We start from the raw sequence: 18120 nt of genomic DNA, 5'->3' as shown, positions 1-18120 counted from the left end.
GCTGGCCAATCAGAGCACACCTCACTTTTCAGAACGATGAGCTTTGTAAAAAATCGACGCGTTTCAGAAAGGCGGGGCATAGAGGAGAAACATCAATGTACAGTATGTGGAAAATAATGTTTTTTTAACCTTAAACCACATAAACACATTTCATTACACCAAATACACCAAATAATGTTATTTTTAAACAATGTCATATGACCCCTTTAATGAAAAGTCTATAACATACATTGGTTAAAATTTCTCAATGGTAGTGTAAAACAATGGAGGATTGTTGACAGCTCACTCAGGGCGGGTCTAAGGTAAAATGCCAGTGTCAGTCAGCAATCGTGGGAGCGGCCTTGCCCTGTGTAACGTCACACAGCCAAGCATCTGAGAACGGCTTGATTTGAGAAAGGGGTTAAGATTTATGTGAATTATAAAAAAAACACTGGGTGGATTTTTATCATTATAGGGTGGATGTGTACACACACACAGCCAACACACATTTATGTAAAAGTGAATTTTGCATCCGATGACTCCTTTAACAACGTATGAAAAACTACTTCTTAATTTAAAAATAAAGACATTCAGAAACATTAGGTAATGTAAAAAAAAAAAATCTAAATTATCACTAAGGAAAAAAAGAAAAAAAATTAATTACAAACTGACAAGCCATTTATCATCTTCTCTTAATCTGGGGCCATTACATTGCACTTTTTCTTTGAGCCAGACAGATGTGCCAGGGCCTACACCTTGTAACTGTCCCTAAATAGCTCACACACATACACACACAGTTTGCAACCATATGAAACATGACTCCCTGCACTGTTGCTTGACGCGGACATTTGGATTCCCACCCCATTCCACAGTGGAATATAGGGCTCTATTTATAGAGCTGGTGGAGCCCGTGGCCCTGAGCTCGGCAGAACGCACTCATTAAATCCGCTTTCCCTAGTACACTTCAACTCAAAGCCCAGTACACGCCAGTGTGTGTGAGAGTGGAAACCGTGCTAGAGAGAGTAAGAGATCTAAGGTAATCAGTGTTAAAAGAAGTTTAAAGAAATTGGGAACCTGATTCCATCGCATGTGGGATATTTACTGGATCTTGCTAATCTTGTTATGAAGAGACACTTTAGCTAAAGCAGCATCTTGAAGGAGACTTTCGACTTATGTGGAACTTTCAGTGGTCACGATCGACTGACAAATACCACAGAACAAGACCTGCGAGGACAAGGTGACTATGCAAAGACTCAAGCTGTAAGGTGTCCTAGAGGGCCATCGACTGGAATTTGGAACTTTACGTAAATAACAGCAATGATTTGAATTTAAAAGTCAATTATCTTATGGTCATTCTATTGCTTTTGCTATAGTTTATAGTCTTTTGTCTTCAAGTTCCTCTTCACTCACAGACAGAGAACATCCAGAGTTGTTACTGTAATCCGATCCTACACACTCTCCAGTAATTATAAAGCAGAGCTGGGAAGCAGTAAAGGAGATTTGTCATTAAGGCTGCCTAAATAAAGAGGCAGGCAAAGGGCGAGGTTTGTGGATTGGGCCGTGGAGGTGCAGCAACACTCATCTGATTCATCGAGATCCACCCAAAGCTTCCCATGGACCCCCAAGGAGGCCATTATCTAAACAAGGCAGCAGTACTGTCTGGAGTCGGCGCTGCCCGGATGTGCCAGCTTCTTCTGGGTTGCACCACCATGGCCTTGGTGGCCCACAGTGCAGGTTTCAGCGCCACCTACGGGACCTACTGCATGTTCGTCTGGTGCTTCTGCTTTGCCGTCACACTAGTGGTCTTCACTCTGGACGTGACGAGGCTACACGGGTGTATGCCCATCTCCTGGGACAACTTCACTGTGGCCTTCGCCATGTTGGCCACTCTCATGTACGTCACGGCCTCGATAGTCTACCCCGTCTACTTCCTCAGATCCGATTGCCCAGCCGAGGGCTGCGAGGTGCGCAACTATCGCATCGCCGTCACCGTCTGCTCCAGCGTCTGCTGCTTCGCTTATGGAGCCGAGGTGTTCATCACACGGGCCAAGCCGGGCCACGTGGTTGGCTACATGGCCACTGTGTCTGGGCTGCTCAAGGTGGTCCAAGCCTTCATAGCCTGCATCATCTTCGGCGCTCTGGCCAATGACAGTGAATACAACCGCCACATCCCTACTCAGTACTGCGTGGTGGTCTACAGCCTGTGCTTCGCTGTAACCGTCGTGGTGGTGACTCTGACCGTCTCGGGGAGAACGTCTTCGCTGCGCTTCCCTTTCGACCGCTTTGTGGTCATCTACACCTTCCTGGCTATGCTGCTGTATCTGAGTGCTGCTGTGGTCTGGCCGGTTTTTAGTTTTGATAAGAAGTATGGCACCCCGGGGCGACCAGAAAACTGTCCGAGAGGAAAGTGCCCATGGGACAGCAAGCTGGTGATTGCCGTGTTCACTTGTGCCAACCTGGTGCTGTACTTCACCGATCTGGTTTACTCTCAAAGAATAAGATTTGTCTCGCATTCAGCGGCATAAGACCAGCTCATCTCCAGAACGGTGGACATATGAATACTGGAAATGAGGCATGAAAATTTTGTAACATACAGCCATGCCAATAAAATACAGCTGTGTGTATTTGTAGTACTTTAAAAATATTCAGGATTTTTGTAATTTTGTTGATTAGAATGAAATTGTTTAGACTTTCCAACTGCAGTTCTAACTCCAATTGATTTTTTCTTTGTCTTACTAAATAAAGTTGTTACTTTGCTTGGTAGAATGAAATCAAAGCAATTTTAGACTCTATTCCAATGTACAATTGACTTCTGTGACAATACCTCTCCGCAATTCATTGACACTGTAAGTCTTAAAGGGATAGTTCACCCAAAAATGTCAATTCTGCCATTGTTTACTCACTTTTATGTCATTTTAAACTGACTTTATTTCTTCTGTAGAACACAAAGGAAGATATTCTGAAAATGCTGTCAGTTTTGGTGATTGTATTGGACAAAAAAATGTATATTATGTTCTACAGAAATTCATAGAGTTTGGGGATGATGTGAGGGTGAGTAAAAGATGACAGAAATTTCATTTTTTTTTTGGTGAACTATCCCTTTAAGAATGCTTTTGTTTTTTAAGTTGTGAATTAGAACAGCTGTTATATGGCTTACTATGAGTACAACTTAAAGTGTAATTTTTATAATTGAAGTATGCATATAATGTTATAGGTTATATGTCACAACATCATCATTATTATTATTATTATTATGTGATTACTAATACAGTAATGCTTACATTTGGAAATTATAATTTCTAACACAGTCTGACTTTGTCAGCTGCTTATCCAAACATGAGAGATCTGTGACCTCTGACTAGGAGAAGAGAATATAGCCTATCACTTGTTTATGTATTGTCCATAAATACTATTTTATTTTAGAAAGCAATCTCTGCATATCTGGACAATCTACTCAGACTCCAATAATAGTTTTTTTTTAATAGCATGTGACAATATATTGTTACTTATTTTCAATACATTTAAATAAATCAAAATATGTTGGTAATTAAACTGGATTCTTTTGTGCCCAGATCAGTTTCTTTCTCTTTCTCAACCCTTTAAAAACCTAGCAAACAAAAATGACCAGGTACACAAATTAAGACACTTTTCTGTATGAATATGCCCACATGGCAAAAAAAGTGGCCAAAATATATATTTCAAAATATATTGAAATGTATGCTATGTTGCAAACAGTGAAGCTCAATGATATATCATTTTGAAATAGAAAATATATTTAGTTTCATCCATCATATAGCAAAATATATTTCTAAATGTATTTCAGGGGGATGGAAAAAAATACATTTCAGCAACCTACATTTAGGCTAAACACAAATGTGGATGATCAAAGGTAGATTTAATAATGTTTAATATATTGCAATAATTGCAGTTTTTTTCGAGCATTTTAAATGATGTTCCTTGTTGAAGTTTATGCAAATGAGTTATGTGTTCAAACGTGTTACACACAGCAAATCAAGTTTGCAAGTATGCATTTTCTTGGACTGAAATATATAGAGGTCAAAGTAGATTTTTATACATTTATACATTTAAAATATATTTTCAAAAATATGGCCAAAAATAAATTGGTAGTAAAATGTATTTACGTAAATATATTTTGAAACATATTTGAGCAAAAATATATATTTTTAAATATATTTATTTTAAAAAATGGCTTTCTATTTATTTATTATTATTATTATTATTTTTTTTTTTGGTAGTATAGGTGTGTGGATAGGTGTTTATAACCAACTCTATTATGAACATTTATAGAAGTTAGTTCATCTGACAACATTTTATTTGGGCTAGTAATAGTCTGTAATATCATTGTGGTAATAAATTATGTTTAGTTTCAACCAAAGACTATAGAATACCTAAAAGAGACTTTGGTTTCAACTGAAAACAACAGATCTATGGTAAATTAAATAAAAAAAAAGTTTAACTAGTTAAATATAGGTGGAACAGAGAGCAAGAAAATAGTACTGAGGAATAAATACACATCAATAAAAAGTAAACATATCAAATATAAGGAATCTGGTAAATGTGTCAGACAAGCGGATACAGTGTCGCTGTCTTTCTGTCGACACAGGCCCACGTGCTCACGCAACTCTGACAGCTTAGCTGGCCAATCAAAACGCATGGTGTGTGGATAGGTGTTTATAACCAACTCTATTATGAACATTTATAGAAGTTAGTTCATCTGACAACATTTTATTTGGGCTAGTAATAGTCTGTAATATCATTGTGGTAATAAATTATGTTTAGTTTCAACCAAAGACTATAGAATACCTAAAAGAGACTTTGGTTTCAACTGAAAACAACAGATCTATGGTAAATTAAAAAAAAAAAAAGTTTAACTAGTTAAATATAGGTGGAACAGAGAGCAAGAAAATAGTACTGAGGAATAAATACACATCAATAAAAAGTAAACATCAAATATAAGGAATCTGGTAAATGTATCAGACAAGCGGATACAGTGTCGCTGTCTTTCTGTCTACACAGGCCCACGTGCTCACGCAACTCTGACAGCTTAGCTGGCCAATCAAAACGCATGGTGCATCCATGAAGTACAGCGATTGGCTGAGACTCAAGCAGTGCTCTACCGTGATTGGTCAAAGCCTTTTACTCCACTTCAGTAGTGGCAGTATAACTAAACGTCCACGCACAACAAACAAACGTGAAATAGAGGAAATATAAGTACAACAGCTCTTCGAACGACAATATTTAAGGTACGTTTGTTAGGTAACTTTTAAACATTTAGTTTTGGCATTTATCTCATTGTCTCTGCTGCTTTACTGCTTTTTAATCCAATCAGGAAATAAACAGCAAGCAGACTCCGTCTTGATATTACCTCATCTTATCAGTGAATTGCCTTTAACTGATTGTTAACTTGTGTGTTTAGTCTGCTGGTGAACGCTGATCGGTGTGATTGTTACTGACAGGTCAAAATGAGCGTTGGATTCATCGGAGCAGGTCAGTTGGCTCACGCGCTGGTGAAGGGCTTCGCAGCAGCAGGTAAAGCAGCAGCAGCAGCAGCAGCAGCGCATTACACACAACAACCACTAGAGGAGCCAAAACACTACAACGAGAGAACAATCCAACTCACCCTACTTTCTTTCTTCCAGCGCTGAGCGAGTGTTTTCGGGCACAGCGAATGCTGAAGCCTGACACTTTGTCCAAGCTAAGGTTTCTTAAAGTAAATTCTAAAATCCAGTAAACATCAAGAGACGTTTTAATAGACCACAGTTCCCCGCAGTTATGGTTTATTTTAACTTGACACTAGAAAGTGTGTTTCTTTCATTGACGTCAGTTCATAAACCAAGCGTTCTTTAAGTGCATTTTATCTTGCGTGTGCTTTTCACAGGCTTTATAATCCAGGTGTATTTTGTAAAGATCTACACACATTTCATCTCGTGTGTGTGTGCGTTTGTGTTTTAATGAGCCTGTTTTGAATGTTCTATTGCACAACAACTGCAGCTATTTTCACGGAAATAAAGTTAACGAAAATCAAATACAATTTTCAGTTTTTGCATTTTAGGTAGGTTTGCCAAGGTTAGATTCATATATTTAATAAATTGTAATTAATACATTACAATTAATAAAATTAAGAAGAATGTAAGAATTTCGCTCTGAAACGTGATAATTGCTATTTATCAGCATGCTTAATTTTAGACAATAATCCAAGAATTTCGTTACAAACAGTAAACAATTAGGCCTACTAGAGAAATGTTATGCCGGAGTGGGATCTGAGCGGGAATTGGTTCACGGTGAGCGTGAGCGGAATATTAACGGAGCGATTGCTTGTGCGGTTAGAGCGACTGAGCGGAGCGCACGTCCATAGAGCGGAAAACGTCACACCGCTCCGCTTCGCTCACATGCTCTGGTTACAAGCTCTTGGTGCGTAAAGAAGATCTGTAAAGTTGCAAAGACTAAAGTCTCAAATCCAAAGAGATATTCTTTATAACAGTTAAGAGTCAGCCACACCTACCTAAAATGGCTCGTTCTAACACGCCCCCACATATCTACATCACTATGTGGGAAGATTTGCATAACGCCACCCAAATGTTCACGCAAAGAAAGAAGGCGTAACTTTTATTCTTGCTGTTGCCTCCGCTGCCATGTTGTGGAGTCGCTGTGTGTTTCGTTGTGAAAGCAAAACTACTTTGTTTGGCCTTCCAAAAGAGGACACGACTGGAAATCAGTGGTTAAGTTGTTTTTACAACACTGTTCCAGAACAGTTCAACCCAAAAATTCAGATGTGTGCTGCGCATTTTATGGAGGATGAGGACTATTTCCTGAACCAGTAGCCTACAATGCGTCTGTGGCACAAAGGCTGTGTCTATAAAGTGGGGCAGTTCCAATTTTGCAAGGACAGTTTGGCGCTTCTGACTCACAGCCTGTAAGTACGTTTTTTTTATATTGAAATAATTTGCCGCTGATGATTCAAACGCGAGTTTTGAGCAGTGTTGAGTAGGCTTGTTGTTTCTCCGATCACAAATGCAGACACTTGTTTTATGTTTACGCAGCGCGATACGCAACGCAACGCGTAAAAAGACAGTATAAGTCATTATAATCAGTAATTATGTCCCCACTGGATGCAACAAATGCCTCGTTTGTAATGGGTTTTAATGGTTTTGTCTCGTCCTGCTGGGAGACGGCATCACAATATGGTAAGGGATGTAACATTTCCGTCACATGCTTGAGGTATTCGGCCAATCACAACATACTGGATAGCTGGCCAATCAGAGAACACCTCGCTTTTTCAGCCCGATGAGCTTTTTAAAAATCGACGTGTTTCAGAAAGGCGGGGCATAGAGGAGAAACAGTAATGTACAGTATGTGGAAAATAATGTGTTTTTTGAACCTTAAACCGCATAAACACATTTCATTACACCAAATACACAAAATAATGTTCTTTTTAGCAACATCATATGACCCCTTTAAATACTCACCAAACATGCACTGATGCACATTAGTCAAAGTTTTAAAATGTAAAACCAGACTTTATTAAATAAGTACAATTTTGCACATTATATCGAGTAAAATAGACAAAATAAAGGTTTTTATGTGATCTCCATCTATCCATCTTGGTAGTGGGTAATTGTCAGAGCATTTTGTCAAAACGTTTTTTTTTTAACCAAAATATTTAATAAAACATCATGCATATAAATAAACACACTTTATCCATTGTTTATGCCAATAAAACGCCGAAGAAAAATGATTGGAAAAAAATCGTTCTCAAAAGCAATATTATGAAAAAAGCGAGGCGTAAAATTAGGAGTAAAATTACATTTATTACATGTGCATGCAAAAGTTTCACTTAAAGGAAAACCTCAGAAAAATGCTAAACAATTCTAACGAAAGAAAAAGCGTGAAATAAAATTATTAAAATATGAAACATTAATATAATAGTAAAACATAGTAAATAGTAAAACATAATTTGGCTGTATGGTGACATATAATACTATATATGCTTGTACCTTTCCTTAAAGATAACATACACCCTAACCTATAATCTTATTCACAATGTTACTATGCACTGTCCTGTCCATCAGGTGTGATCGCCACACACAGGATAACTGCGAGCTCTCCAGACACAGACCTGCCAACTGTCATTGGGCTAAGAGTGAGTGTTTGACCAGCATCTGAGTCATATTAGACAGCAAAATAGTTTGAAAGCAATATTCAACACTTTTGAACATCGTTAATGAGGTACTTTCTCTGTACTTCAGAAAATGGGAGCATACTTCACCACCAGTAATAAAGAGACTGTGAACAAGAGTGATGTTCTCTTTCTTGCGGTCAAGCCACATATCATTCCCTTCGTTTTGGATGAGATCGGGCCAGACATCGAAGACCGTCATCTCATTGTGTCCTGTGCAGCAGGAGTGACGATCAGCTCCATAGAGAAGGTCAGAATATACCTATTCCATGACACATAATTATATAATGATACCAGCCTTTGGTGGTTTGGTAAAACAAAGCATTCAGTTTAGGGGTATGGAGGACCAAAACAAAATACTAAATAGATGAGGAAATGTGAATGATAAATTAATGAAATTATATGCTAAACAAAATAAATGATAAATACGTAAATTAACGTATTTTTTATGTATTTATTGTTTACATTTTCTCATTATTTTTTCAGTTTTGGTAAGCACATATGTATTTACACTTCCGGTCAAAAGTTTGAAGTTGGTCAGATTTTTTTGAAAGAAGTCTCTTATGCTCACCAAGGCTGCAAAATATTTGATCAAAATATTGTGGAATACGGTTACAATTTAAAATAACCATTTTCCATTTTAATATATTTTGAGAAGTAATTTGTTCCTGTGATGTAAAGCTTAATTTTCAGCAGCATTACTCCAGCATTTAGTGTTCAGAAATCATTCTAATATGCTGATTTGCTGCTCAAGAAACATTTCTTAATATTATAAATGTTAAAAACAGTTGTGCTGCTTAATATGTCTGTGGAAACCATGATACACTACCATTCAGAAGTTTGGAATAAGTAATTTTCTTTTTCTTTTAAATTAATACTTTAATTTAGCAAGGATGCATTAAATAAAAAAAGAAGAATAGTTTCAAATAAATGCTGTTCTTTTGAACTATTTATTCATAAAAGAAAAATTCAATTTCTAAAAACATATATTTAATAATAAGATCATATTAAACACCATTATTAATAATTGAGCACCAATAATAATTGGTAATAATTGTGCAGCAAATCAGCATATTATAATAATTTCTGAAAGATCATGTGACACTGAAGACTGGAGTCATGATGCTGAAAATTCAGCTTTGCATCACATCAATAAATTACAGTTTAAAATATATTTAAATTAGGGCTGTCAAATAGATTATTCGTGATTAATCACATTCAAAATAGAAGTGTTGAGTTTACATAATATATGATATGTAAACACAATGTGTGTGTGTTTATATATACATAAAAATATATACAGTACACACTCCTATATTATGTAAATGCAACACTTTTATTTTGGACTCGATTAATTTAGAAAACAGCCCTAATTTAAACAGAAAACTGTTATTGTAAATGCTAATTATATCTTACAATATTACTGTTTAACTGTATTTATGATCAAATCAATGTAGCCTTGGTGAGCATAAGAGACGTCTTTCAAAAACACATCATTCATATATCATATATTCGTATATCATTCATTCATTCACTTATTATTTCATGTTTGATCATTCATAGAATGTAATCATTCATAGAGTATATCAGATTTTTAAAAAATGGAAATCCAACAATAATTATATAAATATATATTGAGAATTCCTCTAGTTATGCCCATTTTTGAACACTTGCATTTAATAAGTCTTGCATTAATGCAAAGACAGCTTCACATTATGTAACACTTGATTTAAAAACAAAAGACTGAAAACAGTAAAACCAGTATTAATACAGATTCTGCACTCATCTCTGAGCCACACAATATACACACACCTGTGATCACACATCAATTCAATTCTATATCATTTCATAACTTCCTGTACTTGTAGAAATTGCTGCACTACCGCCCGGCTCCTAAAGTAATCCGCTGTATGACGAATACTCCAGTGGTGGTGCGTGAAGGGGCCACGGTGTACGCCACAGGCACCCATGCAGAGGTGGAGGACGGGAAGCTCCTGGAGCAGCTAATGGCCAGTGTGGGCTATTGCACAGAGGTAGAGGAGGACCTGATTGATGCCGTCACTGGCCTTAGTGGCAGTGGCCCAGCCTATGTAAGCGACAACCTAGGATTATAAAGGAGGTTTAAACCAACAGTTGAGCTCCTTGTGGCTTCCTTTGCACATCCACCGCTGACTTAGGAAATCTTTATATATCTTTTTATCTTAGGCGTTCCTAGCTGTTGACGCTCTCGCTGATGGAGGGGTGAAGATGGGACTCCCCAGAAGACTGGCTGTGCGACTCGGAGCTCAGGCTCTGCTTGTTAGTTCTTGACAGTCTCTGAAACATTTCTCATCTTGGTAATCTGAGAAATATTTGTGTCTGAGATTTACAGTACTGTGATGCTTTTTGTAAGGGGGCGGCAAAAATGCTCCTGGAGTCCGAGCAACACCCTGGACAGTTAAAAGACAACGTGGCTTCGCCTGGAGGTGCTACGATCCACGCTTTACATGTCATGGAAAGTGGCGGCTTCCGTAGCCTCCTGATCAACGCCGTGGAGGCGTCATGCATCAGAACAAGGTACAGCAAAATAAAAAATAAGTGCTATTAAAAAGAAGTCAAAAGAATTGCCGATGATTGATTTTCAGCTAGATGTGTTCATTTATCTTTCTTCATAATTCATCATGTCATAATCCTTGAAAATTACTTGATAAGCATAGTTTTACTCCCTGTGTTCACGTATTTTCTATTAAAACAGGAAGATGGGGCAGGATATATAAAGTTATATATAAATTGTTATCCAAAAGTTTCAGTGAGGTCAAATTGATAATAATTCTGAATATTAGATGTCTTAAACTACTATGTACTTGCGTTAAAAAAAACATTTGAGTGTTCGTGTTGTATTTGCTGCTATTTTATATGCTATTTCATATGTATTTATTTTATTCTGTGTGTTTATTTATTACATTGTTTATTTAAATCACATTTTTACTTGTTTTAATAAAATAATATTATTTATTCATTTAAAACATTTTTACACAGTTTTTCCTCTAAACATTTCTGTGGACCGCCAGCACCCCCTTGCGGCCCCCTGGAGGTCCCCAGACCCCAGTTTGAAAACCGCTGGGGTTAAGGGGCAGTACTGTGGTCTTCAGTGTAATTACAGTTTTAATTATATGTGGGTAATTTTTAAATGTAAATACAATGAAAATACATGTATGTACACAATAATTACATTGTATCAAATTATTTAAATGTACTGAACAGTTAAAGACACGTACTATAAAGTGGGTTTGTTTATCTTATTAATTTTATTCATACTATCAGACGTCGTCTGGCCACAAAGCTCCCATTTTAAATTTGATGGCCTCTTTAAACAGTTTTGTCTTCCAGATGGACATTGCTCACTCATGTTCACTGTTTTTTTTAATTTTAGGGAGCTTCAGCACTTAGCTGACCAGGAGAAGATTTCTCCCGCTGCAATAAAGAAGACGACTCTGGACAAGGTGCTCCAGCAGCCGGGTGTGACGGCAGCAGGGGTCGGTGTTAGGACCGGACTCAACCTCTTTAACAGCAGCACCTCCAAACACAAGAAAAACTGAACCTCATCAGCCTCATCTGGTTTACAGTAGAGATGAAACCACTTCAAGAATTGCAGATAAGACACTAAAATACCAAAAGAAATTTTAAATTGTTCTCATAAACTGGTTAGTAAGCTTTTTTTTATAACCTGGACGGTGTGTTTACTTCATTTTCTATATTGTGCTTTTGCCTTATGCTGGTTTGGACCAACTCTAAGCAACAGTTTCTCTTGATATACACTGTGTAGATTTATTAAACTATGTCTTGGCTGACTTGAATGAAATTAAAACATTTATAGTGGGATTTCTAATTTTGAAGTTGTCCCCCCCTTTTTTAAATGAATTCTTGGATTTAATATTTACATATTATTTTTCTTCTGGATAGTTTCTAAACTCTTGTACTGCTCAGTAGTTCTGTGTACTCCAAATAGAAAGAAAAAGTCAAATTCTTTAAATGATTGTCCGTTAGGTTATTTGAAGCAAACTGTTTAACTGATAGCAAACCAGGCTTTTAATAGCTCATGACAAGGAATTAATTTCATTTGAAATCATTTTATTAAATCCCACACATTTTGGGAAATTAAAAAAAAAAAATTAACAGACACATTTGAATACACAATAAAGTAAATAATACATTGCTGAAGGTACATTTTCGGATCATTACAAGTGAGTATGAAGTATTCGAATTAGTAAAAAAAAATTGACAAAGACTATGTTAAATATATATTTACAATTGCTAAAATATTAGAGAAAATAGGCCTTTAAAATTAAACAGAGGAATACAAATCAGGCGTGGAAAATCTGCTGACCGCACATGAGAAAATTATTTTGGAATGTAGACAAAGTAACATATAGGCTAGTAAAATCAAAGAATATACAGTATATGTATCAAATATTTGATTCTTTAGTATCTACTTTCATATCAGTGTAAGTGATGCCTTTGTATTTGCCTGTGGTTTGAAAAGAAAACACGCTGCCGTTACGGCAGGTCATCTTCACTGTGCCCGTGTACGGCAGGTCAAACGAGCGTCTGCCAATGGTGATTTTCACATGAATCTTCTTCCCTGGTGGAACATCTATATTGGTAGACAGAGTTTCAGTTCTTTCACTAGTGTGCACACAACTGCAAGTGTTTTCTACTCCGACAGAAGTGCTGAATCCTGTGGAAATTTCTGCCATGTTTGAAATCCCCGCCTTTACATCCACACTGAATGTGGCTGTGATGTTTTCGCTCACAGACCATGAGTTTGTTTTGATTATTTTCTTTGATATTTCGACTGTTTGCTGTTGACCGACAGAGGTCTTATTCTTGTAAATGACAGATTTGATTTCTTCCACTGACACCTGCGGAGTCACTTGTTTAATGGTGGGATATCTGACGTCGCAAAGAACTGCGGATTGAATGTTATTGAGAAACAAAAATCCCATGCAGTCAATGTCCCGTCCGGAATTTCCTACAAGGCCCAGACAAAATCCAGAGCCTACATCCATAGGGTATTCTGTTTTTAAACCCCAGCTTGTCATTTTCACAAAAAATTCTCTTTCCTTGTCGGTTATTAATTTGATGGCTCCAAGACGCGTGCCGTTTCCGTTGCCCCACAGGGACAGCGTGGCGATCCTCTCCCCAGGCCTGAAGCTGAACTCTTTGTGCTCTCCGACTGGTTCTCCAAATGTTTTTTTGCGCCCATCTGAAAGCCAGGCCCTGACAGCCTTAACCTGCGACGGCCCCACCCATACCCACATCCTACACAAACTGGCACCGTTGCTCTCACCAGTGAACCAAAATCGATCTCCTTCATTGCCGCCAATTAATTGTAGAGTTGTTGACTCAGTTGTTGTTGAAGCCATTAGAGCTGAAATGTGCATGAGAGATTAATGTCAGAACTGGCCACACAGTTGACAAAATTATTTTACAAAATGCTTCCTAATCTCTCCATTTCTATAATACTGTTACTACAGTATTTATTCAAAAGCTGTGACTGGGGAAGTAGCCTTTCAAAAAGTTTACCTTTGTGCCTTATTTCCCTTCTTTACATTTTAGTACCTATTAGTACTGCCCAAGTGACAGGTTTTGTATTTTTTTTTCGAGAGAGAGTGTACATTGTGGAGTTCTGTAATGGGGTGTATATTGAACGTCACCTGACCAGGAACAGGAAAACAGGTCTTATCACATCCATTTGTCGGAGAAACTGTTAACAGCAGTATGAAGTGATGCCGATATCTACGAACTTCTAAGGTTATCAGCCAACCTGGCTAGTTGTTTTATTGTTGCCATTTTATTTGATTTTAATATCCAAATGTAAGTTAGAAGAAGAAAAATGAAAAACTTTTAGATATCAGTCTGCATATTGATGGACATTGGATGTGATCATCTTTGGTATCTCCCATATGGCCAAAAAATAAATAAATATATGTTGTAAACATATATGTATATACATGTGTATATATATATATATAAATTATTTATTTATTTTTTAAAAAGAACATATATTTAGTTTCAACCTTCATAGACCAAAGTATGTTTTTTATGTATTTCAGGGGCAAAACAAATCATTTTCAGTCTTTTGTAGGCTAAATACAAATGTGGATGGCCTCCAAAAGATCAGAAGTAGATTTATAAGGATTTAATAATGTTAAATATATTTTTATATTTGGCTTTATTAAATTTGTTGGATAATTTTAATGGGATAGTTCACCCAAAAATGAAAATTGTCATTATTTACTTTACCCTCATATCATTCCAAACCCGTAAGGCTTTCGTTCATCTTTTCAATTTTTTCAATTTTTGGGTGAACTATCCCTTTAAATTATGTTCCTTGCCGAAGTTATGTGTTATATGTTCGCACGTGTTGCACACAACAAATCAAGTTTTTCTTAATATGTGACATATGTGAATGCATTTTCTTGGAATTAAATATATAGAGGGCAACATATATGTTTAAACTATTAAATATAAAAATATATTTATACATTCAAAATGTTACATAAAATGGCCAAAAAATATATTGGTAGAAAATTTGTTTACATTTTGAAACAAATATATTCTTGGCCATTTTTGTATATTTTGAAATAGATTTTAAAATATATTTGAAAAAAAAAAGAAAGAAAAAAGCAGAAGCAACACAACCTATTTTACAGAATACTGAAGTTTGTTGCCTATAATCTCTATAGTCACATGCAAACTTATTACAAGTGTGATTCAATAGAAATACACTTACTTGGATAAATGTGGTCGGTCAGAAGAAAATCTTCTCAAAAGCAGCTTGTTTGGTAACAGGCAGAAAGTGATATCTGTTTGACCAGGGTGATATAACAGTTTTATCGAGTTTCACAGGGGGCTGGAATTAACTGGCAAAACACACCCCTCGAGCCCCTCGGGAAAGAGAGAGAGAGGAAATTAAATTTTTGAAACAGTTTAGTTTTCCCTTTTTAATAGGGGATTTCACACATACAGCCCTTTCTGGAGTATTTTTAATGAATCACTGTTTAGAGATCATGAACAGTACCTGAGAACTACCAGTAAACAAGTTCTGGTAATTTTGTGGGATAAAAAGTTGCAACATTACATTACCGTTTTGATGCTCGGTGTGATAAAAGCATAAGATTAGCAGTATGAGCATGTATACAGTCTGGATGCGGTGATGGTCAATCATAAAGTGTAGATATAATTACTTTGCGCTGTTTACACAAAACATGGTTTTGATCTGAACATGTGTCTTTGTCCATTGCTCCTTGTCTCTCAGATTTTTCAGCATCTCGCACATGAGTGCCACACTTTTAAAAAAGCATCTTAAGATTGTGTCCTCCTTTCCATTCATCAGCACTATGGCTCTGCAGTTGGATAGTATTGTGTGATATCTCGTGTTCAAAATGTAAAAGTGCACCTCAAGGCCAAAGTATAATTCAGTTTTTATATGTATGCTATATATAGAGTATTCCCACAGTGCATATCGATTTTGTTATGCACGCAGCCAAATTTTTCTAACCACACAAGCTCAGCTTCCACTTTTAATGAATTGATCTGGGCTGTTGTTTCACAGTCCAAAAAGAAACAGAAATGAGGGAACAACAATAACAAACTGAGAGAGTCCAGGTCGTGAACGCTTATATGAGGTGCAACTCTAGTTTAAAAGAGTACAAAGACATTTTTAACGTTCACAACTTCTGTAGAGAAATAGTGCAGACACCGGACAAAGATGAAACTTTCTAGTGCGATGTGTTGATCACCTATTTTTGACTGCACACTAGTGTATATACTTCAAAACTTCTTAGCGATCTTGTCAAAACAAGTGTGCCAGGAATAACCACAGAAAAACTCAGAATCTACTCAAACGTTTAATGAAATTTTACAAAATCAGGAACATACAAAACTGGGGGCCCCTGGAAACTGCTTTCAAACCTCTATCATGAATGATCTGTTAGATTTCCCCCCTTGCCATCAATGTTTTTCCCAGATCTCAAAATCAGTCATATTTTGACCATCAAGTTCCCATTTAATTGACCTCTGGCTCAAAGAGGAACTGAAAGTTGCTGAGATAACAATAATGTATGCTTTTTAATTCAGACCACTCTAATAGTAATTGGTTAACATGTGAAGCTAGCTGTGGGACATTTTAAACCACACAGATTTCAGTTTTGCTGTAGATATAAAAGAAACCATGTCTTTTGAAGTTCCTTATTATTGGAAGAGGCAAATTCATTCTGCTTTCAGATTCAATATAGAGGACTCTTCTTTGTCACTTCTTAGAAGCTTGACAAAAACATAGAAAAAAGAGTTTAGAGCACTGTTTTGAAATCAGCACAGTTTCTGTTAATAAAGAATAACAATTTGGTCCCTCAGTAAATTCTCTTTGCCACCTTGAAGAATTCTCAGTTACTTAAAGTGTAGACAGACGGCCGGGAAGTAAGAAAACACACAGTCAAATGTATCCTCAATACTTCAATTTATTCATAGAAATACAGATATTATATAGGCATATGTCGAGGGGAGTTTCATCCTCTTAACCAATGAGGATATGAATAACATACACGTAGGATCTTTGGCCAAGAACATGTGTTTATATAAAATGGCCACATGTACAGAAAAACATGGACATATTAGGAATAGACTTTTGCGAAGAATGCTGAACTGTCTTCAGAGTTTCTCTCGAACTCCTTTACCCTTGTAGTCCTAACATTCATGTCCTTATTGGGACATTTAAACCAAGAGAAGCTAATGTATACATTTAAGCATGCATACTTCGCATATAAGTAAGACATATTTAAAACATAATATCAAGAGAGAGAGATGGATACAGAAGGAGGGATTCAGAAAGAATGCGTTGTATATATAAGAATGAGAGAGAGGGAGAAAAAGGAGGGGTAAGACATATCTGGACTCAACAGAAAGACAGGGAGTGTTTTCTAACAGTTTCCTAATCTAAAGAAAACTACCCTAAAAGTCCTAACATTAACTAGCAACATTAGTTAGGTCTATATTTTGTGGCAACATCAGAAAATGTACTGAGTGAACCTGAAGCAGTTCTTCAGTGTCTAATGGAGCTGCCTGATTATTACAAGCTTTGTAAGAGAGTAGGACAATCTTAGGTAACACTTTATTTTAAGGTATCCTTGTTACACATGTTACATGTACTTACTATTCTGCCGTGCAAAGGCAAAAGACTGTAACCTCGATTTTGGTCGAAAATTAGTTATTGGTATTTTGGGACATTCAAGACATCCTTTATCATGTGCATAAGTACCTTGAGTCAATTTCATTGTTTTTCCGTGAAAATAATGGGTTGTCTTAACCGTAACTTTGAAAAGCCCCAGAGAAACCAAGGCAAAACATGTATACCCACCAGTTACCGCTCTTTCACTTTGTTTAGAACGCTGAAATTGAGTTACGGCGTTCTACTTTTGTTTAGCTGTCCATTTAAGTCTACCGCAATTTAATTATGGTGCAAATTGTATACTTTCATGCATCTGACCTGTCACTGAAGCACTTTATTAGACAAACGAATTAGATAGATCGTGTTCTACCAAACAGCTCCGTATAACAAAGCACTGTAAATACTAGATACCTTGGCAGCAATATGTTATCGTGAATAATCTTTAAATATATATATAATTTATTTTCCTTTTTGTAATGCAGATTATTCACCAGGCTGTCACTTCTAGTTTTACGCATGTGGACTCGAATGCCGTAGCATGTAGCATGATCAATCATAAAATCAGAAGGCTACATTCGCAATTAAATCCATTCTTGTAACCAGATAAAATAAATCCATGGCGATGACGTCATCAGAGATGTTTAATTCACAAGCATTCTGAGCATTATTCCTACTTGCTGGCATTCACATCAATCTACAAGTCGTTCTTTTAGGCTATTTCATTGAAGTCAATATA

At 36.5% G+C, this 18120-nt stretch overlaps 3 protein-coding genes across 3 annotated transcripts; 2 read left to right on the top strand and 1 right to left on the bottom strand.

Annotated features, from left to right (window-relative positions):
- The first annotated feature begins 906 nt into the window (after window positions 1-906).
- LOC107571305 (myeloid-associated differentiation marker-like protein 2) lies at window positions 907-2600 on the top strand. Its single transcript, XM_016257622.1, has 2 exons — window positions 907-1216; window positions 1360-2600. Exon 2 carries the CDS (start codon window positions 1593-1595, stop codon window positions 2502-2504), a length of 912 nt encoding a protein of 303 aa, XP_016113108.1. The 5' UTR covers window positions 907-1216; window positions 1360-1592; the 3' UTR covers window positions 2505-2600.
- A 2522-nt stretch (window positions 2601-5122) lies between these two features.
- pycr1a (pyrroline-5-carboxylate reductase 1a) lies at window positions 5123-12057 on the top strand. The gene is made up of 8 exons (XM_016257617.1): window positions 5123-5243; window positions 5457-5529; window positions 8070-8140; window positions 8247-8426; window positions 10045-10266; window positions 10382-10474; window positions 10569-10732; window positions 11589-12057. Exons 2-8 carry the CDS (start codon window positions 5463-5465, stop codon window positions 11752-11754), a joined length of 963 nt encoding a protein of 320 aa, XP_016113103.1. The 5' UTR covers window positions 5123-5243; window positions 5457-5462; the 3' UTR covers window positions 11755-12057.
- Window positions 12058-12406: 349 nt separating this feature from the next.
- Window positions 12407-15103, bottom strand: LOC107571304 (natterin-like protein). The gene is made up of 2 exons (XM_016257621.1): window positions 14952-15103; window positions 12407-13586 (listed from the first exon to the last, which is right to left on the bottom strand). The coding sequence occupies exon 2, from the start codon at window positions 13579-13581 to the stop codon at window positions 12622-12624; it is 960 nt and encodes a 319-aa protein (XP_016113107.1). The 5' UTR covers window positions 13582-13586; window positions 14952-15103; the 3' UTR covers window positions 12407-12621.
- Window positions 15104-18120: the final 3017 nt, after the last annotated feature.

The sequence above is a fragment of the Sinocyclocheilus grahami genome, unplaced genomic scaffold (genome assembly GCF_001515645.1).
Source record: "Sinocyclocheilus grahami isolate Dianchi unplaced genomic scaffold, SAMN03320097.WGS_v1.1 scaffold1578.1, whole genome shotgun sequence".
Lineage (NCBI taxonomy): Eukaryota > Metazoa > Chordata > Actinopteri > Cypriniformes > Cyprinidae > Sinocyclocheilus > Sinocyclocheilus grahami.
Note: the sequence above shows the minus strand (reverse complement) of the source record. Positions and strands in the feature narration are given on the sequence as shown.